A 24,616-nucleotide genomic window follows, 5' to 3' on the forward strand; every position below is an offset into this window, starting at 1 on the left:
ACAGTATTTTCTTAAACAAAGACATTTCCCTCAGAAGAGGAATTCTGCTGCTACTGTTAAGATAATAAGTACACCACAGATGGTCCTTTCATTTCAAAACAACCACAACATAAAAGGAGATATGAAATTTTTGTTTAATTGTTGTGTTTTTCTATTCTGTTATTTGATGATTTAGTTTGGCAAAGTTACAAACTAATATTTAAGCTTCTGCTGGAACTCAACTGCTGTTGATTTCTGTTGTGATGGTGTTGGTGGTTCTAAGTATAGGCTGGGCAAGAAGAGAAAAAGACACATCAAACTCCTTATCTATTTCATTTTGGCAGTTTCAAAGAGTTTATATTTGAGCTTAAATTTAAATAAGTCTTCTCATATTACCACTGCCAGTTTTAGAATGTTTCACTGGCACAGTCGTGGTATGACTCAAATAGATAAATACCATCAGTTAGGTTAGGGCTGCGTTGGTAAGCCACCTGGGGTTCCTTCTTTCTTTAGTACTTTTCTTGGCCACTCTACATTGGAGGTCTCACACTGGGTGCTCAGGGGTCCACCTCAGACCATTGGTCTGTGCTACACTGAAAAACAAGAACAAAGAAATAGCCGCCACCATACAAAGGAGATTTTTATCCAGAAATCTGGATTTTTTACTTCCTTTGAAAAACCAGGCAGAAATTTTGCAGATCTAAGGTTTTTATTTTCCCATGAGAACCGTCACCCTTTCTGCCATTCTGTCCATCCCCTCAGCTCTGAGCCTGAGTAAGGGGCATTTATCCTCACATGGTGCTGTGTTGGGCTGCAGCCTGCAGGCCTGCAAGCCCTGTACTTGCTCAGCTTCTAGACCTAGGAAACAGCCCGGGAGTCAGTGATAGAGAAATCAATGGTTTAATGGACAGGGGGAATCTTACACCTCTGAAGCAAGATCCTGGAGCCAAACCCCACGGTGTTTGGCAGATGGCAGGCAGGAAGGGCAGCAGTCTTTGCCCCCTGGGGGGAGGGGGAGGTTACCAGTTATAGGGGGAATTGACATTCGGTTGGCTCATCTGTTACCAGGGAAACTAGCAGAGGGGCATGCCTCTCCCCGCCCCTTTGATAAGCTATCAGGGCGGAGATGTTTTGATCTAAAGATTAGAACAGTCACTAGCTGGGACAGGGGCAAGTACGTAGGAAGGTCAATCAGGTGAGTAGGGTGTAGGTGAAGCAGGCCCTGGTCCAGGGGGGAATGTCCTGAGAGCAGGAAAGCAGCCATCTTGGGGGGCCTGATCATAGAGGCTAGGTGCTCTGATGCCGCCAGCCTGCTTCACTCTCGTATCTGCCTGGTCAGTATAGGCATTTGAGTTTGTGGCTCCAGCCACAAAGCTGATCTCTGGGGATCTCATCAATTACATTTTTTTTTTTTTTTTTTTTTTTTTTTTGCGGTACGCGGGCCTCTCACTGTTGTGGCCTCTCCCGTTGCGGAGCACAGGCTCCGGACGCGCAGGCTCAGCGGCCATGGCTCACGGGCCCAGCCGCTCCGTGACATGTGGGATCTTCCCGGACCGGGGCACGAACCCACGTCCCCTGCATCGGCAGGCGGACTCTCAACTACTGCGCCACCAGGGAAGCCCATCAATTACAATTTTTTCCAATCCTACCTATGGGACTATTCACTCCATCTATCCCTCTAAAGCATATTGTAGGATTCAAACACAAAACTATGACTCTATCAATTGTACAGTTACTATCAAGAGCATTTTTGCTTGGGTTATGTGTGTTATGTTTTCTTTATTTGGTCAAAGTCACATTTTCCTTGCAAGGAAATACCTTGTAGAAGTTAGTGCCAAGAAAAAGAAAAGATTTTCTCTCTTTAATAATTTGTATTACATAAAGCCTTTCTCTTTTTGTCTCAGCTACCAGGAAGTTCAGAACTCAGTTTAATAATGTGTCATAATTCTGGTGGTATTTCTCTCCTTATTTTATGCGCCCTTGATTATTAAATTAATACTAATTACTAACATTAATACACAACTGCACATGTCCTACAAACAGTTTTCAAGTCCATTTTGCAGGAGATTGGGCTTCAACACATCAGTATATAATAAGTGTTACTAACTTCTCAAACCATCCTCCTCAAAGACAACAGAATATAAAACACTAATCAGACTATATTATCATTCCCTTGCTTATTCAAGAACTCTGCATATCTACCTCTTGCTTATAATAAGAAGTCTAACCTGTTTATCAGAGTGCCCAAGACCCTTTATTACATTTCTGTAACCTAGCACATCATTCTGCACTTCGGTCCTCACAGAGTCCCAGTAATGGACTAATGATAGTTTTCCAAATGTATCATGGCATTACCCACATCTTGTCCTTCACAGTACCATTTACCCCACGTATAGTCCCTCTAGGAAGGTAAGTTTACCACAGCAAATACTGCACTGTACTAGCATTTTTAAGCACAAAAATTTTAATAAAATTCTTCCAGGAAGAATCCTGTTCATTTTGTATATGTTCATTTTGGTACATCTGAGGCTGAGCCCAACAGTTCATACAAAATTGTTCTCACTGACTAATCATTTAACTAAACTTTGGTTTGCAGAATTGTTGATAGAATTGAAATAACTGATACAGGGTTATTTTTGACTATAAATAATGGAAAGCCTTTTTAGAATAAATATTGAGTGCTTACTATATGCCAGGTCCTCTTCTAAATATGTAATGCGTATTGATTCACTCAATTCTCCCAACCACCATATTATCCTATGATTTTTGTTCCCATTTTAGAGATGAGGAAACTGAAGCCCAGGGATTAAGTCATTTTCCCAAGGACTCACAGCCAGGAAGGAGTGGGGTCAGGGTTGACCCCAGGAGGTCTGTTTCCACAGATGACATTCATAGTCACCCTGTCTCCCATTTGCAGATTGAAAGTCTATTTGTCCCTTATGACAGCAAATAAGTAGTAACCAATCTCAACTTCCATTAGTCCTACCAGTTCTCATGAGAATGATGGGATTATTTTGAACTCCAATATTTCATGAGCAGATTGTATTCTTGAAATGTCTAGAGAAGTCTAGCAAAAAGCATTAGACAATAGTAACTTTGAATGTAGTGTGTATGCATGTAAGTATGTGTATGCACATTAATTATTTAACCAAGAATAAAGAAGGGTGAAAAAGTACCAGCCAGTCTCCACCATCACAATCACCTGAAGGCAGTGGCTCTCACTGTGGAAGACAGAATCACCTCCCTCTGAAGTTACTGACACAGCTTGTAGAAAGGGGATGTGTTATTGACTTGCTTGGAGTCTTAAGATGCAAACATTTGATTTAAAAAGACTTAGTGACAGAGACATACCTAACGACTTCTTCCACATCAAGGGTCTTCATTCTCATTCATATTCAACTTAGTCAATTTAGAGTAGAGACAATACACTTCTAATTGCTGATGGTAAGGCAGGCAGCATCCTCCATGTTTCGTACATTACGGCAGGGGGGATCCGTTGATTATAAGGAAGGGTTGATCACCCTATGGACCTGCATTTCCAAAGCTGGAGGCCTTCCTGTCTCGAGATTAAGGTCAGTCTTCAGTGGTCCTCTTAATAAGGTAAGGCTCTGGGCAGAGACCTGATATCTTAGTCAGCAGGTGCCAGCTCCTCTCCCCACTGAGTGACGTACTGGGTCAGCCTTTACCATACCCACTCCCAGCTGATTCTAAGACCGGTTTTAACTAGTATTAATCAATAATATGCTTAGCTGCCTTGGCTTGTCTCAATAAAAAGACAAAGGACGTGCCAAAGTCTAATCTGTTTGTCCTAGAAGGTACACGCTCAACCAATATCTTATGAGTCTTAGAGCATTCCATTTTATTTTCCTCACCACAAATGTATGAACACAGACCCTTTTATCAGTCTTTCCTCTGAAGTAGGGCCTGGAGACTGACTCACCGAGACTATCATTTATTAGTCAGAGAACTAATAGGAGGATATTTGGAGAAATAAAACTTTGCGGAAGACCGGAATATTTATTTGGATGGTATCTAATTCAAACCTGAGGTAGCATCATCTCGAAGAAATGAAGGTCTACATAAATTCCTTTGGGAGGGGGCTAAACCTGTCTTCTGGCTGTTTTAATCTCATCAAATTAATAACTGGAACTATCATCTTTGTCATAAAAAGCACCTGCCATTAACAAAACCTGTTCCCCTTGGAAAACAATTTAACTTTCAGTGAATTAAAGTTATGGGGCACTCTCAATAAATTGCATCCTGCAGTTAACACTCTCATGGGAAATACTGAAAGAACATTTCTACAGACAATAATGTCACATTCCTTATTATGGCTAGCATAACTTTAACTCTTAAAGGTTTTATATTTTTAGACCCTAAAGGATATGTTTTTCAGAATGTGTATAGAAAATAACTTTTTTAAAAGAAAAACAAAAGTTACTATTTTTTGTAGTCATAAAAATCTATTAAGGTGAAAAACAATTAACTACCTGATATTTTTAAAAAGATAATGACAATAAAGTTCTGTTTTGCCTCTGTATTTCATAAACATGGACGAGCACAGTGTTGAGCCTATTTAAAATAGCCACAAAAACTAGTTAAGTGACTTCCATGGTCTGTAACTAGGAAGGCTGAATTTTAAAATTATTTTTCACAAAGGTCTATCTGAAATGCCTTTGTAGGTTAAATTTTAGAAGTATGTAAAACTCATCTATGAATATTTGTGTTATTAATGATAACCATAAGGTAGCAAGCTTTGTGTTATTCATCAATCAGTGTAGATAATGGCTTTGAGAGTCGTTAACTCATTGTACCCGTTCCAAAATTTCTTTTTTTTTTGGCTGCGTTGGGTCTTCGTTGCTGCGCTCGGGCTTTCTCTAGTTGCAGCGAGTGGGGTCTTCTCTTTGTTGTGGTGTTCCGGCTTCTCGTTGCGGTGGCTTCTCTTGTTGCGGAGCACGGGCTGTAGGCGCGTGGGCTTCAGTAGTTGTGGCACGTGGGCTCAGTAGTTGTGGCTCACAGGCTCTAGAGCGCAGGCTCAGTAGTTGTAGCACACGGGCTTTGTTGCTCCGCAGCATGTGGGATCTTCCCGGACCAGGGATCAAACCCGCGTCCCTTGCATTGGCAGGTGGATTCTTAACCACTGTGCCACCAGGGAAGCCCTCCAAAAATTTTACTCAGGGCAGCTGTTGATTCTCTTCAAGAGTTCCAGGGGGACTCTGAACCATGGATTAGGTCGTGATTTTGAGCTCCTGTCACTGCGACCAGCTAACATGACACCTGGCCTCTGCTCCAGGGGCTAGTTTGTATGCCAGCTGATTGTCAGGGACTTAGTTTGAGGTGTCAGCTTGTCTCTTTGTAGGTAAAATGTATCACCCTGTAATATCAGTGACCTAGTGAACAACTGGCAACAGGGTATCATGTAATTACTCCTATGGAAATATTGAAAGTAGGCTATACCTTACACGTATATTTTATTTTGTTTAGTTTGTTGTGAATACAGGATGCTACTTTATCCTGTTGTTTCTGTTTATACTCTGGTTGAATTGTATTCTGTTCAACTGAAATTATTTTGAGTTTGCTCCTGTATTCTAATTTCTAATTAAAGGACATCCATACTTTTGCCTATATACACACACACACACACACACATACATGTATATGTGTGTGTGTGTGTGTATATATTCCCGAAAGTAGCAACTTCTTCTCTATTCACTGTATGTTGATAAATGTATATGGACAATTAATACCTGCAGGAAGAGGTGCATCTGGCCATCCCTGCCCAAGGGCTGACTCGTTGGCCACTGTGGGCAAGTTTATGGAAGAAGGAAGAGGAAGCATGAGGAAGCTCCCATTCCTTCCTCTAACTTTCATTTCTTCCTTTTCTCTCAACAGGAACTTTTTACCCCTGAATGCAAGTTTAAAGAATCTGTTTTTGAAAACTATTATGTAATCTACTCATCGATGCTGTACAGACAACAGGAATCTGGTAGAGCCTGGTTTTTGGGATTGAACAAGGAAGGGCAAGTTATGAAAGGAAACAGAGTAAAGAAAACCAAGGCAGCAGCTCATTTTCTACCCAAGCCATTGGAAGGTGAGCGTTACGGGTGTTTTATCCTTATCAGATTTATCACACATTTATCTTTCACACTGATGACTCTACCATGGCCACAAGGAGCCCTCATGGAAGCTGGAAATGTTCTTTATCTTGATCTCAGTGGTGATTCACGGGTGTCTTCATAAGCTGTGCATCTAAGATTTGTACACTTTACTGTATATATGTATATGTGTGTATATTATGTGTATATATATATATATACACATACGCATATATTCCATTAATTTAAATGTGTCCATACTCATTTCTCATGTCTCAGATCCTCACTACCCCAACCTCTCTAGCCCCTAAATAATTTTAAGAAATTTAAAATCTGCAATGACATTATAAAGCTGTGACTATGACAGTAGGTATACTAGAAAAACTAAGTTTTGCGTATTATGGAATGTTTGAGTATTTGCCCATTTTGCTATTATCTAGCTGAAAGTAACCACGTATTTGTGAATTAGTATAATTACAGGAAATATAAAGAGTTAATAAGTTGGCCTTTAAAGAACTTGTTGATATTAGATATCTCCCTTCCAAGCTGCATAATTGTTTAGTAAATTCAAATGTGGCTTGACCTGCTTTTACACTCAGCTGTAAGCAATGAAGCCTTCAGATTTACTTTGATTGGATTTCTGGAGAGGAGGCTACAAAATTTTAATTAATCAGAAACACCTGCACATTTCTCATTAAGGATTCTACCGGAATTTTATCTGTGTAACATTTGTTTAGGAACTACTAAAAGAAACTGATATTGAGGCTTTTCAAAAGTGTTTTTCTATTCAAATGCTTTTGTTTACCTTTTGCAGAAAATCAGACCTGCAATAACTAAGTAAACGTTTGAAGCCAGCTTACACGGTTCGATTTTTCTTTTTGTTTCTTATTCCTACAGGAAAGCATTAGCCATCAAGAGAAACGCATATTGGTTTTATAATCCATATTGTCTTTATAGGAATAAGATAATTTGAAATATTGGAAGTTAATTATCTGTGGATATATAATTCAGCTTTCAGTTTGCCTAGGTTTGGAAAACCAGTCTTGTTGGTTAATACCATCTTTATAATAGTGATATTGACTATATCACTCTTAACTAAATTTGCCTCTACAACGAGTCATTGAAACGCAAACAATTAGCCACCAGGGCCTATCTAGGAAAGGAAAAATTATTCCAGTCTGAAATATGAGTGACTTATTCTCATTCTACGACAGATCATAAGGAAAATGAGAATAAAAATAAGAAATTAGAGGGTTTCTCTGTTCTTCCAAAATAACGTATCCATGATTTGGCTTTACCACTTCAAGTGAACTTTGAGACCGTCAGATATTCAAATGCGAGTGAAAAAAATTTAAAAACTAAGTCCGTAGCAACTGTACAAAAATCAGGCAAAATCTGGAAACCAGCTATTTAGTATATCCAGCAGGAAATATCTGAGACCCTAAAGATATGGGGTAGTAATATCACTCTGCATTTTATTAATACACTGAACTGTTGTGTGTATATGTGTTTGTTGTGTGTTTATGTATACATGAAGAAGAGAGAAATAGAATTTTCAAAAAACTAGCAGACAGAAGTACTCTAAAGACAAGGGGGTATTATAAAGACAGGTTATCACATAGTGTAATTGATAAGGAAAATGAATTTCAAACTTTCAAAACCCATACAGGATGTAAATTGTATCATTGGAATTCTTAGGGCAAATTAGATTCTTGATGAATTATTGGTGCTCTGGGGCCTTCATATTTCTTACACAGCTTCACTGCGGAGACGATCAAGATTAGCACTCTGATGCTGCTGTCGCCTAACTAAACGCCTGGTGGGAGTGAGGGACTGGAAAGTTTGTCAAGGATATGGATTAATCTCTTAATCCTCTTCACTTGCTAAGTCCTTTATGATAGGTCTGATACGCATGTGCTTTCAAGTCTGTGTGCTGCTGAAAGGTCTCACGCTGCATTTGCAAAAGGTGAAATCCTACCACCTTGAACATGGAGAATGCATATAGTGGTTCCTCCTAACAAAGCTTAAGTTCTCTTCGTAAAATATAGGCTTTCAAAACCCTAAAAAGCAGGTTGGGCAGCTCTAATTCGCTTGTCTTTCTGATGGCAGATGATTTTAACTCAGTGTTCCCCAAGCATCAGTCACCCTGAAATCTCCTTTCCCAGGATTCCCTGGAATCACTTGCAGAAAAGCCACATGAACTATTGTGATTAATGATATCACCAGATCAATTCCCCAGAGCTTCCTCAGACGTCATTCCCACTTGCCCTCTTGCCATTCTGTACTTCTGCCTTATATGACATCAATGACAGATTTTCATGATTATACCTGAAAATGAGGCATAAAAAATATAAAACACCCCACACTTGCCTTCAATTATTTAAGGGTCTCTTTGCATGATTTCGGGAGAGGAAATCTAAACAATGATCTCTGGAAGACCCTGGCTTAAGGAAAGGGAGTTGTCTGTATTGCTTTTATGGCTTTGAACCTGAGAGTAGTGTGATTATATTGCCTTTGAAGCACTTGAGAGAAAAATTATTTAATGACCTGGGGTGTAAATACCTAGAATGGAAAAGATGAGTGAGAATGAGTTCCACGTGTTGACAGCGTGCAGTGGAAGGAAAGTCTTTTTCTCGCTGAACAAAGAGAATTAGGTTAAAGGCTTGCCGTTCTCACATAGTCCCTGTGGGGGGGGGGGGGGCGTGTGTGTGGCCACATCCCCCATTTAAACCTTCTCTCCTAGACAAACATGCACGTGCCCCCAGGTGCGTATTTTGGATACACAAACCAGAAAATGCAAAGGAAGTAATATTTTCTGTTTGGGGGCCGGATTTTACTGCTTTAAAACAGGAATTCCCTCTTGATGGGGTTACTTGACTTCAGGGAAAACGGGACTGGGCCAACGGCTGAGGTCTGCATGTGAAGCTAACCAGGTAACATCTCCTTTTCCTCCTGCCCTCCCCGTCACTAGTTGCCATGTACCGAGAACCATCTTTGCATGACGTCGGAGAAACGGTCCCAAAAGCCGGGGTGACGCCGAGTAAAAGCACAAGCGCGTCTGCAATCATGAATGGAGGCAAACCAGTCAACAAAAGTAAGACGACATAGCCAGATCCTCACAGGTGTTGTGACTGACTCGCCCTGAGCACCGTTGAGTGATTTATCCTGGCCACAGCCTCCTGTTCCGGGGCCCAGGAGCAGCTGGCAGTAAGCAGACGCTTGCTCCCCGCTGGCTCGAACTTCTTGGTCCCAAGTGGATAAATCTCAACGTGTTGTGCCCTCACAACAAGAAGACACCTGGATAACCAGCTCAACTCAGACCATGGAATGCCCTACCAGATATGGAATGCCTTTTTAATATCTTTTCTGTGACTGTGACACTTCACGTGAATGACCTACTTCACAAGTCCACTCGATACCTTGCCTGCTGACAGCTCCCCATATTCCTTTTTGAGTCCCGTTTCGGCGAATTCCATGTGTTTAAGTTCGATTTTGTAGCACACAGATACTCTTGAGTAATTTCTAGTTAGATGCTGTAAACCTGTGCTATTATGGAGTTCTCTTCTTCCCGTTTTTACAGGGCTGCTGGCTCCACTGTCTGTGACCTTTTGCAGGGATTGTGTTCCTCTCAATCGTAACTTGTAGCGGTTGGCTTAGTTTGGAGAGCGATCAGGGAAACAGAAAGCCTTCTAAACCTATTATGACACATTGCATCTATAACGATTAAGAGTGTTGTCTCTGGCTCACACTACTGATGAAACACACATATATGCTCTGTCCAGTAGCAGATACTGTGCTCCCAAGGCCGCGTGGCCGGGCTGAGAAATGGGGTCAAACGCAGTCATGGGAAGCGCTCTATGATCTGGGTTTGACATCCCCCTTAGTTTCTTTGTGTGTGTGTGTGTTTTATACATATCACAAGCTTACTGGTAATGGTAACATTTGCCTTGCCCAGCGAGCAAGACCCACTGGTTTTTGAGAAAGTGGGTCCAAAGAACTCTGTAGGCCTTGTAGGCCTGATTAAGGTTCATTTTCATCTATGAATCCTCATTATTTGGAAAAAAGGAAAAAAAATCAATAATTACAACCTACAAGAATTGCGCTACCTAAATCCATTTCAGATAGAATCCTTCCTGTTTTTAATGAACCAAACTTAATGCCATCCCTGGTTTGGGCTGCATTCCACTCATACTCAGCAGAGCATGGGCAAGGCGGCTGTTGTGTTCTTTTCTGCAGCAGCAATGCAAACGTTAGTTATAAATTAGACTTTAATATTTTTGGTGTTTAACAAGTTTTTAAACTGGACATATTAGGAAAAAAATATTTTTTTTAGCTCAGCATGCTGAGTCAGGTACTGTGTAATTCACCAGTCCATACCTCTGACTCAGCTTCTCGGGCCCCTGTGGCCCAATGGCTGAGTTAGAGGTGCCTTGCCATGATCTCAGAATGCAGTCTGTTGAATTATTCTAGATTAAAACTAAAGACGAACCAACATGTTCAAACATCAGGTTTTCGGTCCATCTGATTTTTTTTTTTTTTTTTGCTGTTCTTTGATTTTGCTTAACTTCCTTTGGAATTTAATACTGCTGAATTCTGAGCTTAGGGAAGACAACGACTAAGAAAGTCCATGAATAGTTGACTCCACAGTGAAGAAACCATGCAAAATGTTCAATATTGGATATAAAGAGTTTCAAAATGTTTGATACTAAGCTGTTTGGAAATATATTTGTTAACTCTGTGTATACTTAATAAATTTCAATGTTTTCTCCTCAGAAGAGTTAACTGAGACCAAACTGAACCTCATTTATAGAAAACTATACGTGGGATCAATGAACTGGCCTCTTGTTATTATTTCCATGTGGAAGGATGACCCAGTCGCCATTTTCTCCCATCTGCATTGTATTTACTGGGAAATTATTTTGTCACTGCTTTCCTAAGTCTCCATGACAGCCCTTGCCCAGCATTTAAAAATTTTGGCCTGCTTAGCTGATTAAAGATTTACTATCAATTTAACTGTTTATGCTTATTTCATTTTCGTATTGAATTCCACTTTAATAAATAAAATGTTAGCATAAACGTTTGAGTAGATTCATTGTCGATAGTGCTAAAGTACAACAAAATGCTTCTTTTGACCTCTCTTGATTTCTTGTTACACCATTTTAAAGCTTATTATTTTTAACAGGCTAAGTTAAAATACATTAGATGAATTTCATTAACCAATTGTTTAGGGAAGACATATATTCCATAATATGTGGCAACTTGAAATTCCAATTAGATGGACTTACCCTACTGCGCACAGGCACACACACACACACATCAAACAACCCCACCTATGTTTTTGGTAATCAGCCCTACTTGCTGGTTTCTTTTTCCCCTGTAAGCTTGTTTATTGGTTAAAATTATGACAAGATTTATTTTTGTAAGTGACTGAGATTTCAGTAAATGTGTATCTCTGTTTTGTTTTTTACATGAGTTATCGATAAGGGCATTTATCCCTATGAATGGATGTCAAAATACTTTCTTCTAATATATGTTTAGACGTATCGCAGAGGGGTCCTTGTTATTTGTGATTTAGTTAGATCATTTCCTCTGTGTCTGGTCTGACCTGTTGCATGGAACGAGGACAGCACTGATGAACTGCATGTTGTAGGACCTGTGTATCAAGAACCATTGGTGTGTATTAATCTACATACAAAGAGTTTGTCTGCATTGTACAGTTTCTGTGTTGAATATCATTTGTTGTATTCATAAATACAACATATTGAATAAAATATTTATATGACGGCATATTCAAAAACATTGAACAACTTTATGTAATGAAATGGCATTGCATCACCCACATAGAGAAATGTCATGTAAATAAGTTTGGTAAACTCATTTTCCCCCTTTACCATGCCAAAGAAAATTTTAGCTCTTTGATGATACCTCTCTTGCTATTTTTCCAGGATAAGACTCCCCCATTTTCTCCCCTCAAAAACTGTTTGCTGTTTTAAGTAAGTGCAGTCTGTCACCTTTGGTGTTCTGTACAGTAAATCTGATGGAATTCATTTGTATTTAGAGAACACCACGTGTTCTGTACCTCCACGTACATATGTCGATCTTATCAACTCTTTCCAATATCACATTCCTTTTGCATCCATATCTGGTGTGAGAGGGTTATGTCTACTGATTTGTTATGGTAGCTGTTCCATTCATTCCTCAACAACGCTCTGGAATGTTCATTGTTTTGATATTTCAGGTGACATCATTTTATTTTCCTGTAAGTTTGCTTTCTAAAATACTTTGCTACAACTTTACTTGGAAAAATTATAGAAGAGATGCAAATGGTTCAGCCTATATAAAGAGTAAAATGGAACTGAGCATCATGTCATTACAAATCTTGGAGAATTTAGAGATTCGTGCTCTAAATGTTCCCTTGCCCTGAGTGTTTGGGGTAAGGGCTGGCTTCAAGATGGGCCCACAAGACTGCTGCAGTCCGTCTAATTGTTTGCCTCTTGGAGAGTAAGAAGAGTTTCTTTATCACACCTGGCCAGTTGCTTAATGAATGCCTAAAGCACTACAACAGTCTGCTGTTTTCAGGATGACCAACATCAGATTTGGTTCTTTTTTAAAAAACAACAAGAAAAAAACTTCTCTCTTTTTAAGTTAGACATGTATCACTTCATTTAAAGTTTTCTCCCCAATATTAGAGTGAGAGTTAACATTTGAAGGAGAGACCAGATTGACTAAGAAATCCATTTTAGAAGGAATTGAAAATCATTAAAAATTATTTTCAATGTTATTTCAGAACAAGACTATACCCAGGGCAAGCTTTTGAGCTAAACGCAGGCATATCAAACTCCAGGTGTGAAGAGTATTACTTTGGAGTGAAATACATTTCATAGTGTAGCTCTCTTAGCTTACAAAGTGGCACACAGGGCCTGCTGACTCTCTCGAATACTCAGTAGGGTTTCAAAGGTTTGATAGTGAATCTGCAAACAAAGACTGAGTTATGTTTTTGTTTTTACCTGGTTTTCTCTATCATTTGGTCTAATTCCCACGTTGTGTTTGCATTTGAGGTCGTGGAGGCCATTCCTTCCAATGCGCGGTAGGAATCTAGATTAGCTCAGAGTCCAGGAAGACAACAGGATATAGTGATTCTCTTAGATCTTAGGACATTAGTAGAATCTTATTAAAAAGTCCTTTATGGAAGAATTCCTCAGTGATGGTTAGCCAAGCAAGCAGGGTTGGTGCCAACACCATCTGCAAACTTGTCGCATCTTTCCCAGTGGACATTAATCCCACCATAACTGCCGACCAACTTGAACAAGCCAACAAAATTTGCATATTTTCCCTCCACCTATTACAAGTTTGTTCTTGCCCTGCCTTTTATTTGAAGAGGGAGTTTTTATCTTAGTAATGGAATCAAAAGTCAAAGTACAAAATAACATTTAAGAAGGTTAGAATCTATGTCTTTACATGTAACTATGTTTATTTTTCTCCAACTTAAACATGTAAATTAAATCACTTCTTAATAGATCTATTGATGTTTCATTGCTAGAGACAAAACCACACACAAAAACACGCACAAGAACTGTTATAGCAGACAGAAAGAGGTAAAAAGAAGATATTTCTGTTTTAAAAGAAAAATATTCATTAGAGTTTAGGTACCATGTGACTTATGCTATAATTCAGCTTTGGTTCAATAATTCATGGCTAAATGAACCACAGAATATAGCTGACTATAATAGATTTTGTCAAAAAATTTGGACAAATCACATTCTGAACTTTATAATAAAGTAATTTCTCCATATTTAAACTTCTTAAAGAGCATAAATGCTGAGGACATTTTTCTTACATGAAAATATAAAAAGAGCAGCATTCTTGCTGAAGGGATAACAAATATAGAGAATGAGAAGAAACATAAGACACACCTAGGGTAACGTGATGAGACAGGAAACTAAGGGCCGTACCAGTAGAGCAGGATGGCAAACTACTGCTTAGCTGCAAGCCAAATACAGCTTGCAATCTGTTTCTTATGGCCCAGGAGCTCAGAATGAGGTTTTTTTATTTTTTCCATTTTAAAGTATTAAACGTGAACAGACAAGAATCTTCTATAGAGATGTATGTGACCCACAGTCTAAAATATTTACTATCTGGTCCTTTATAGAAAGCAGGGTTCTGCAAGAGGGGAAACTGAAAGTCATTTGTATTATGATGGCTGGATAAGGTAATGAATTCCAATGTTTGTGCATCATCACATAAGGCATCAAAATTGCAACTGAACAATGATAACAGATTTGTTTGAGGCTTAAAGTGTTTAGATAGAGGAGAGGAAAGAGTACAATCTATCATTTCTTGACTCCTTATGGTCCCCTCACTTTATAAAAACTGATATATCAATTGACATACTTAATAATAGAGATACAATTTACATGGTTGCATTCCTTAATCTCAGGATAGAGATGACAATTTTATAAATCTCTTCAAGTATGAGAACACTATTAGTACTATAAAAATCAGCATCAGTTAAATTTTCTCTTAAATAATTTTCAATATCAAATTTTTAAGTAACTCAGCAGATACATATTTTCCTTACCTTTGGTGATTTGACTTAGAAAAGTCCAAGCCACGACTCTAGAATATTTACATCATCAAGTAAAATTTCCAAGCAAAAATTTTCATCTTAAACAATATGGAAATGATTTTGTTACATTATTATAGGATTTTACAAAATATAAATCACATTTAGAAAAAAAGTGGGGTTTTTATTAGCTCTAAATAATTAAAGGTTGCCTAAACTAATGTGTATAAGTAGACTTAACTGTAAATATGTAAGGGAAGTCCAAATTATTGTACATTTTCATAATGCAATGTGAATTTCATACAGAGCAGAATTTCACCATTAAGAAAATAAACATTTTGTTCTTATTATTGAGTGAATATTTGTAATTTCTATTTCAGCCATTTCTGGATTTTTTAAAAATCCTCTGAGCTTTTGAGACTTTTTATTATAGTATCTCTTCTTGATTTCTTTGCATGTCCCTACTTTTCCAGTAAGTCGTGTATCCTTATAAATAAGAATCTTTTAAGAGAAGTGAATGTGTATTTCAGGCCCATCATATATCTAACTATATGTTGTCTTTTTAAAAGGCAAGTTACCATGGAGTAAACAGTAAAAAAAATCGTATTTCTTGTATATGTAACCCTTGCCCAGTTTTTAAAAATGTTCTAGAAACAGAAAATAGATACCCCTGAATAAAAATTCATTTTGGGGGTTAATCCTCAGTAGGCAAATATATACTGACACAGAATATAAGCAACTTATGTCACCATTTATTAAAAATGTCAAATTTTGCATTTTTCATATCTTCCTTAATCTTAAGAGTCTTTTTTGGAGTGAGTTTATTTTTAATTTTTTAAAAAAAATTTTTTTTTTGATGTGGACCATTTGTAAAGTGTTTACTGAAGTTGTTACAATATTGCTTCTGTTTTATGTTTTGTTTTTTTTTTGTTTTTTTTTTGTTTGGTTTTGTTTTGTTTTTTGGCCATGAGACGTGGGATCTTAGCTCCCCGACCAGGGATTGAACCTGCACCCCCTGCATTGGAAGGTGAAGACTTAACCACTGGACCGCCAGGGAAGTCCCTTTTGTGAATTTAAAGTGGGACTAGACAAATGACAACTGACTTAATGGCTAAAATGACCAGTTTTTTTTTTTTTCAAAAGCACTGGTTATGTAGTTTCTGCCTGCTCCCCTAGCCCATGTGTGTTTGTATACCACATACCTCATGTCTCCATAGGAAATACTGGCAAAATATGGTCAATGGATTTATGTGAGGATATATCTTCTCCTTAGACTCCAATATGGTCTTTCTTGTATAGGCCTAGGTGTGCATTTCTAACAACCGTGTAACTCAGGGTTTCTCAGCTCAGGCACCACTGATACTTGAAGTCAGATAATTCTTTGCTGTGGGAGGTTGTCCTGCACCAGAGGATGTTTGCAGCATCCCTGGCCTCCACCCACTAGATGCCCACAGCACGCCCTCCCACCCCACCCAGTGGGACAATGAAAATTGTCTGTAGACATTGCCAAATGTCTTCTGGGTGGTAAAGTTGCCCTTGTTGAGAACCACTGATGTAAATTAAGGTAGAAAAAAATTTTTCTGGCATTATTTACATCAGAATTTGCTTAACTCATCTTTAATGGGTACCCAGATTTCACTGAGGCATTCAGAAATAGAAAAACATACAATGGTCTGTTTGACCTGTCCTAGGGATGATTATATATGGTTCCCTCTGCATTTATATGTTCTAATGGCCTAGAAAAATAAGAATCCAGTTCTCTGCCATGGATTATTAAGGATATTCTGTGCCGAGCCAGATTTCACATGCATTTCCGTTCCATCCATCCCAGCATTCACAGTTTCCACAGCTACAGATTCCATTCCCTGCAATAAAGTACACAGGGGAGTCATTATCATGATCGAAAGTCACCAAGTTAAAATATGTTATTCTAAACCACAGCAGTTCATAATCAAGACCATTTCATTCATCCTCTGCAGATTTTCTTATTCTGTTCTGTAGCCATCTTACCATTATCTTGTTTAGCAGCGATGGGAAATGTGATTTTTCACATAATTAATGGCATCTGCTTGATGCTACCATCTGTGTATCATCTAATAGTGACCATCCTGTGTCACTCCAGGTGGCTTCCATGTCATAATTTTGTTTTCCTGTAGAGAGCAAGTTATGTCTGACTTATGAATAAATGCTAAAAACCATAAAGTCTCCTGACATAGAATGAGGTAAGCTGAGGAATCAGCTAGAAGAGGAGCCTTGTGCCACAGGGACGGACAAGACAGTGAATGTCTAGCTTAATGACATACACAAGCATTCATCTTTTACCTTCAACTAGAAACAAGGAGAACAAACATAACGTGTCTCCCTTTCCCCTGTAACTTGTTCAAGCAGATGTATTTTATAACCAATTATCAGGATTCAATAACTTGGGAGAGCAGCAGCTATGACACTGCTAAGTCTCCCTCATCCCCGCAACACACACACCCCACTCCTTGCAGCCAACCAATACATCAACCGTCTTTGAATTAGTGGTACCTGGGTCCTGTTTAAAATAATACTCCATTCCCTACACCAGGCTCAAAGTAAAATGGTTGTCCAGACGATTATTTTCTCTTTTCAACATATAACTGCATATGTGTGAGTTGAGGGCATGGTTACTTTTGTCTGCCAATGCCCACTCCCCTTCTGCGGTGACTTCCTGTGAATAGTGGGTCTTGATTACACGGACGCTCTCCTGCCCAGCTGTCTACAGCAGTACGCGGTGGGTATCATCTGTCTTTATTGCCAGCTGTGACATAGAACAGTTAGGGTAGGTTGATACTGCACCTGTGCAAATGAGACCATCATGTTTGTCGCAGTCCCTGTCATCACAGTCGCAGAATTCTCCCGAAATATACCATTCTTCGGCAGAACAAATGCACTTCCCACAGTGACAAGAACCTGAAATCACAAAGGGCACTACTTGCTGTCACCACTTAACTAAAGGTTTCCGTCTAGAACAGAATATCATCAGTGCAGCGACAACAGACTTCTAATAACCTATCCTCCAAAGGGAAAAGTTTATTGAATAGCCGGTCGCTCAGAGGGGAGCCTGACTTACTGTAATTCGTAAAGGTTATCCAGGAAAGGCTTCATTATGGATCTAGACAGTTGCAATTAGCCTTGAGCAAATGTTCCATGGCCCAGCCTGGTTGAAATGTCAGTGAGAGCAGAATGTGGTTGATTCTTATAGATGGCCTTCCAAAAAAGGTATTCAAAAATAGATGTTTTTATTTTCTGAATTGAATCATGCTTTAAAGGTGCTTGTTTTTAAAGGAATTGAATAGCAAGTTCTAATAAGAGGGGATGCATTTATTAATAAAATAAATACTAAATTATTGTGCTTACAATTCTGGATTTTTGTTTACATGATTTTCTTAAAATACGGACACGCCTGTATATTGGGTAGCTCTTTTATTTATTTATTTATTTTTTGTGATACGCGGGCCTCTCACTGTTGTGGCCTCTCCCGTTGCAGAGCACAGGCTCCGGATGCGCAGGCTCAGCGGCCATGGCTCACGGGCCCAGCCGCTCCACGGCATGTGGGATCTTCCCAGACCGGGGCACAAACCCGTGTCCCCTGCATCGGCAGGCGGACTCTCAACCGCTGCACCACCAGGGAAGCCCTTGGGTAGCTCTTTAAAGTGCTAAAAATACACACATAATAACTCATGTATATTCAACTTATCAGATTTCATTCTCAGGATTTCCTGCCATAATCAAGGATAGCTCTAATCTCCCCAAAATGTTCATCTTTTATGAGGCTCTAGGTCCAACCACCTTTTCCATTACTTTACACATCCCCTCTTTTTAATTAATTATTTAATTAATGTCACTAATTAAAAAATTCCTCTAGTTATTAAAAACATTTTGGTTTGCTGAGAAATAATTTTATTAATTATTTAAATATGTTTAAAAGAAGAGAAAATATATGGATTAAATGGTGTCACAAAGGGAAGAAAGCTCTCACAGTCTAAATGTCTTCATCTGATGGCCCATAAAACCCCACATGGCAAAATTACGTCTACAACCACAGTAAAGACACCTTTAAAATTTAAAGGAAAACACATAAAAAGGACTTTCCCTTCCTTCTATTTCCTTGGACGGGTTAGTCTTTCCAAACGTGCTTTCCTTCTACTGAAAGATGCTTATCACTAAATTGTTCTGGTCAAAAATCACCTTAAGAGATTGTGAAGTAGAAAAAAGTACTTTGACCTATTTAACAAAATTCCAGACTCGGTAAGTTCAAAATTTGTCGGAGAGGGGCAGGAATCAATCATTAGTGCCTCTAGGAAGCACAGTGCTTAAAAAATGAGTTAACAAACTGAGTGAGTAAAGTGGCTAGAGAAAAGGATTTCCTCATACCATGGAATCAGGAAAGGATCTGTATAAACGTATCTCGAGCATTAAGCACTATGTGGTATTTCATATCATGGAAATGACTATCTGCATTTTAGTGGCAAAAATCCCCAATGGCCAAGTTAAACCTTCCACATTCCTTGTCATGTGGAAAGTAAGGGAGTACTAGTTATGTGCTCAGAGCTGGGTTTACCTTTGTTAAGTTCTTGCTTAAGCACAGCATGATTTCATTTAGTCTTGACTTGCCTTCCTGAGGGTCTTGGTTGCTTTGCATTTTCTTGAGTAAAATCTAGACAACTTTCAGTTCTGATGAGTGACTGACAGCCTGATGGTTGCTTAGGAACCAGTGAGCGAGGCCTTCCGGCTCAGTCTGTGAGGAAGGCTGGCTCCCTCTCGGTCTCATTCAGGTACAGTGTTACCTTATTTTAGAGATTTATCCTAGTTTTAAAGATTTCTTTCAAATTTCTAGGCATGGAAGTGTTCACCATTCAACTGCTCATTTAGTAAATGGTTAGCAACATATCTGCAAAAAAAACCCCAAAAAACAAAAAAACAACTTGGGACATTTCATTGAAATTTCCTCAGAAAGCACCATATTTCGTGCTTTATTTCCATGAGTAATTACTGGAAGAACTGGATTGTTTTCAGTTGTTTCTAAAATAGTATTTCCTTTGCATTCCAAAATTATTTCTACAAAGCAGCAGAAGTAAATGACTTTATCTGTCCATGACAGTCACATCTTATGCCGAGGATATTTTTTTTGTATTTTGTCACAATTCATGAAAAGATCTCACATTTCATTTTTAAACTTAACCTCTGGCCTTGGAACTATTTTAATTACTGCTCTTGCTTCTGGAATGCTTAGCTTCAGTCTATAGCAAAGTATTTTCCTAAAACTGGTAAGCTCAGCTAAAGTTAATATGGTATCATGGAGAGACCATTTGACAAATAAATTCCAGTTCCAAAAGTCTACTAGTCACTGAAATACTTAAAGTGAAAAATGGGGACTGATTTTTGTATGTGCTATGAAAAAGTAGCTTTTCTCAGTCAGCGTTTTCCCAGCTGTGTTGTTCTTTACTGTTTGTGTCTCTCAGAGGTAGGAAGTTCTTCTGCTTGTGAAACTAGGAATAGCATGTAATACTAACACATTGTGATCATTATTAGGACCTCTTATAGCAGCGCCTTGGTTGTAAAGTGCTCTGTTTTCATCAGTAACGGGGGGTCAAACTGCCCATCTCTAGAAAGGGAAAAACTTAGGCAAAGGATTCTGTCAGTCAGGCACAGGCCACATGACTGCCAAGAGGGGAGCAATTGTTCAGCTCAGCTGGCCGGGCTCCACTCACACCCATGAGACCCAGTCCAGCTACAGGGAGAAGCTGGCTCATCTTGGCAGGATCTCTAGGGTACTAAGTTCACGACCACAATATCACTGACCCATTTATTGTCTTTCTTAGTATAAGGACCCTAAAGAGTGCTCTGATCTCCCTTCTGTGCTTCCCACTGGCTTCCATTCCTCGGGAATCAGCCACATTTTCTCATTTGTCTTCAGAGCATCCTTAGGACACAAGAAGGGGAAAGAAATGAAATTCTTCTGCCTTCAAAGATGAGAAAATGAAAGTACATCAGTTAACCTAAGATTCCTATCTGATTCAATCTACTCTTGTACCTACCTACCTGTGATGCCTCTCCCGGGGGAAAAAAACAAAAACAAAAAAAACTTTCATATGGTTTCAAAAAATGAGTTGTGTGTCCTACAGATCTGCCCCAACAGCCATATCGGTGAGGCAACTAGAGCATGGAGTGAAGACTGGTTTTTGAACCATGACTTTCACCCTTTCTCTTTTCCAGAGATGGAGAACGGGTCGGGTGGAGGGGAGGGATAGGTGGTGGAGGTACCGTGGACTTAATCTGGACGATGCATTACTCGAGTATCAACCTAAGAGTGTAAGGGGTCATTGAGCGACATGCAGTTAATCATTGTCACACAAAAGCATCTTAAAGGATATCAGAGTGGATCACCTAGATCTGGGTTGAAGTTATCAGGGTAAGAAGGTTATTGTGTATTCTTGGATCCAAATAAATAAATCCCCAAACAGCCTATAAATTATATCACATATTCCGCAAAGGTAGCTAAGTTTAGGGGAGACCTGAGATCATCTCTGGTTATTCCCGCAAACAACTGAGTATAAGGGCGAGGCACCTTTGTTAGCTGCCCCATTAACAGAGTCGGACTTTCTTTTTCATCCATCAAGCCTGACAAAATGCTGCAACCCGACATCCCAGCAGGCAGATTTCACTATTGTACTAACTCTTCCATCTGTTATGAGGGTCACGACAATGTGTATCTTGTTTTAAATTTTTCTATGGAGTGATTTGTTGTCTTGGCTATAAATTTGTAAAGAAATAAAATGCTATTTCTTCATCGTCTCCTGAGGTGACAGCTTTATTCACAGCTCCTGGGGAGCACACATTTCAGCCTCGTTTTTTTCTGCTGGAAACACTCAGCCGGGTCTAGGCTGCTAAGTGCTGTGCCCTGGGGATCTCAGGCCCACTACTCACACCTGCCCCGTGATCGGAGAAAGAAAAAGACTCGATTCCCTTTGTGAAAGTCGGGGTGAGGGGTTTTCATTTACAAATTTGAGGACAAAGTACATGGCATTCTGGCAAGTCCATGAGATGTATCCAGAAATACATGGCCCCAGTTTAAATAACTCAGAAGGGATTTCCTTCTCTGCCACCATGTTGAAGACCCTTAGTCTATGGCCCCAGTTTACATAACTTGGAAGGGATTTAATAGTCCAGCATGGATTCTTCCAGAATAGGAAGAGAAGAAAGGAGCCCACAGCCAGCTGCTGCCAGCACTAGGCATGCCAGTATCATCACTAACAGCAATCTCAAAACGTACAACCTCGAGGCAGGTTTTACATTTCCTTCCGAGTTTAAAACTCTCTACCCGTTGAAGGATAAAAAACAGTTTAGATAAATATGCTGTCAACTCTTCATTGATACATGGATATATTTCCCACCACCCAAAGCAAACAATTTGAAAAGGCATTAACTAGAGAGATTTTCTTGTTCTGTTTTGTTTCATTTTGAGGAAATGCCTTTGGGCCAATATTTAGTCAACCTATTTTTTTTTTTTTTTTTTACATTTTCTACATTTATGAGGCTAAAAAATGAGTCACTCTCCTATGAATGTAATGACTTTAATAAGAATGTTTATTTCTTGAAAAGGGACAACTCCTCCTTCGGAATTAAATTCAGTTTGGGCAATGACAGAGTGCTATTCACTAGTCCAGTGAGCATGGTTTTGTGTTTTCTTCCAGTACCCGCAACTGGACATAACTTAGCCAAGACCTGCTTAGGGACACTGTTAATGATGTGATAGTGTGTCTAGTAAACAGACACACACACAATTGCTGGTTTTTAAAATAAATATAGAGAAGCACACAAATTTTTTAATATGAATGGGTTTCTTCATTCAGTAGAGTTTATACGAAAAGCTAATACCCTTATTCTAAGGATAATGCCATTATGGAAAACCAACTAAAAGTACCTAAACTTTGTGATGCTGTGTTTGGACCTATGCTCAAAAAAATCCAATTCAGACAAATTAGTCATTCTCGGTACTCTTTTATACCCTCCATTCTGATCTGATAGCATTTTTTTCTTCTTTCCTGTTTCATCTTTGAAGGTTAATTCCATCCCTACCTCCTTCCCTGTTTTCTTTATTAATCTCTTCCTCCTCAGTTCCTTCCCTTTGTCTTCCTTTTAACCTCTCTTTCCTCCTTTTTGTTTCTCCCAACAGAGCCTGAACCCAAAACAAAGTGTTTCCAGGAGCTGAGGCCCCCCCTGAGAACCAAACTGGTACGAGATTTGTTTGGGACTTGGAATTAGATTGAATTTAACGGGAGAACAAACTGGGTACATAGTGATTGCTTTAAACTCGTTTGAGAGCCACCTGACTGCTGTAACTGCATTAGGTTGAGGGCATGGCCTCCTTGCCTGAACAATGAAAACACAAATTCAGGGTTCCTGGAAACGAAGAACATTGTTTTCTATTGAAATGATCATGCTTGTATCAATTTTCAGCCTTCCTCCCCGCACCCTATGTGGTCACATCATCCATCAGATTTTATCTTTGCAATTGTGTCAAGAAGCCCCCTTCAACCTGACAGCACCAGCCTTGAGAGAGAGGTGAAGCAACAGCCACTGTTTAGGGGCACATCTCCGAGGCACATCCTGTTTCTGAGGGCTCCTCCATTGGTATTAAGAGATTCCCTTTCTTCCCTGTGTCTTCTTCAGAAAGATATTTACCTGCTAATCCTGCCCCAGGGTAGGTGTTTCAAGGTAAGTGCAACTTCAGCTAGAGCCTTGCCCTGTCTGAAAGGGGCAGGGGGCGGGGGGGCGGGGGGGGGCATCATCTGTTCTGCAAGGAGGCTAGTGAGCTGAAGAAGAGAGCTGGGAAGCTCCAGGACATCTAGTTCCCTGCAGGGCAGCTCCGGAAAATTTAGTGAGAATCCGTGCACTTCCAGAATCTTCCTAGGTGTTTTCCTAGCCACTAGCAAAGAGGAATGTGACAGCCTCCTAGATGGGCCCATAGGCACTGTGAGAGCAGGATTTTAAAGTCTCTTGGAGAATTTATACAGAAGCATCAACATCAAGATAGCTAAAATTCAATCTATTAATTAGTATTCTTTCTCTGCTCAGGAAAAAAAACCCTGTTCTGCCCTTTTGGGGCTGGGGAAGGGGCACTGGTGGGGCGGCTTTTCTTCTAGAATCTGTTTCTGCAGTAAATGTTTGATTGAGTTAGCGGCTCCTATTCAATCAACTTGAAGATTATAACCACTTTGAAGGTTTAATTTTTTTTTATATTAGATTACACATGTGTGATTGGAAAATTGGTGATTTTCAGACCAAAGAAAATTATACCAGAACTTTGGGACGCGTGTACTTTTTTTTTTTTTTCTTTTTGCGGTACGCAGGCCTCTCACTGTTGTGGCCTCTCCCGCTGTGGAGCACAGGCCCCGGACGCGCAGGCTCAGCGGCCACGGCTCACGGGCCCAGCCGCTCCGCGGCATGTGGGATCTTCCCGGACCGGGGCTCGAACCCGTGTCCCCTGCATCGGCAGGCAGACTCTCAACCACTGTGCCACCAGGGAAGCCCAGACCCGAGTACTTTTTCCTTCCCTTTTTATGAAATGAAATATGTAGTCTCCTTTTATAGCCTCACATCCCTAACCCTCCCCTCCTCCACACACATCTACATATTTAGCCTCTGAAATTCCCAAAGCCTATTTGTTGGCAGTTTAGACGCTTGTGATCACTTCTCTGCGGTTCTTGACTGCGCCATTTCGCAGGTGAACCCAACAATTATCCTTTTGCCTTTTTGGCCCATTCAGTGCCCAGTCTATCTTGCTGGTTTTCTTCTTTATACAATCATCAATTCTTTTTATTCAGCAGTGACGCTGAACATAGCAAGTGCCCAGGGATCTTTTCACATGAAACCTGTTTCATGCATTTCATTTTCTCAGGCCCTGAACTTCATTTGGCAACTTTTTTTTTTTTAATTATTTTATTATCTC

General features: G+C 39.6%; 2 protein-coding genes across 2 annotated transcripts in view; one reads left to right on the forward strand and one right to left on the reverse strand.

Moving 5' to 3' along the window:
• Positions 1-9,203, forward strand: part of FGF14 (fibroblast growth factor 14) — a 168,477-nt gene extending 159,274 nt beyond the window's left edge. The window contains exons 4-5 of the mRNA XM_027115882.1: positions 5,872-6,070; positions 9,046-9,203. Of these exons, the coding sequence (XP_026971683.1) occupies positions 5,872-6,070; positions 9,046-9,182 (336 nt within the window). The 3' untranslated portion in view covers positions 9,183-9,203. The remainder of the gene's footprint in view (positions 1-5,871; positions 6,071-9,045) is intronic.
• Positions 9,204-15,776: 6,573 nt separating this feature from the next.
• Positions 15,777-24,616, reverse strand: part of ITGBL1 (integrin subunit beta like 1) — a 218,976-nt gene continuing 210,136 nt past the window's right edge. The window contains exons 10-11 of the mRNA XM_027115884.1: positions 17,461-17,574; positions 15,777-16,502 (exon numbers count right to left, since the gene is read on the reverse strand). Of these exons, the coding sequence (XP_026971685.1) occupies positions 16,411-16,502; positions 17,461-17,574 (206 nt within the window). The 3' untranslated portion in view covers positions 15,777-16,410. The remainder of the gene's footprint in view (positions 16,503-17,460; positions 17,575-24,616) is intronic.

The sequence above is a fragment of the Aethalodelphis obliquidens genome, unplaced genomic scaffold, assembly GCF_003676395.1.
Source record: "Aethalodelphis obliquidens isolate GAN/ISIS:26980383/991018 unplaced genomic scaffold, ASM367639v1 scaffold15, whole genome shotgun sequence".
NCBI lineage: Eukaryota > Metazoa > Chordata > Mammalia > Artiodactyla > Delphinidae > Aethalodelphis > Aethalodelphis obliquidens.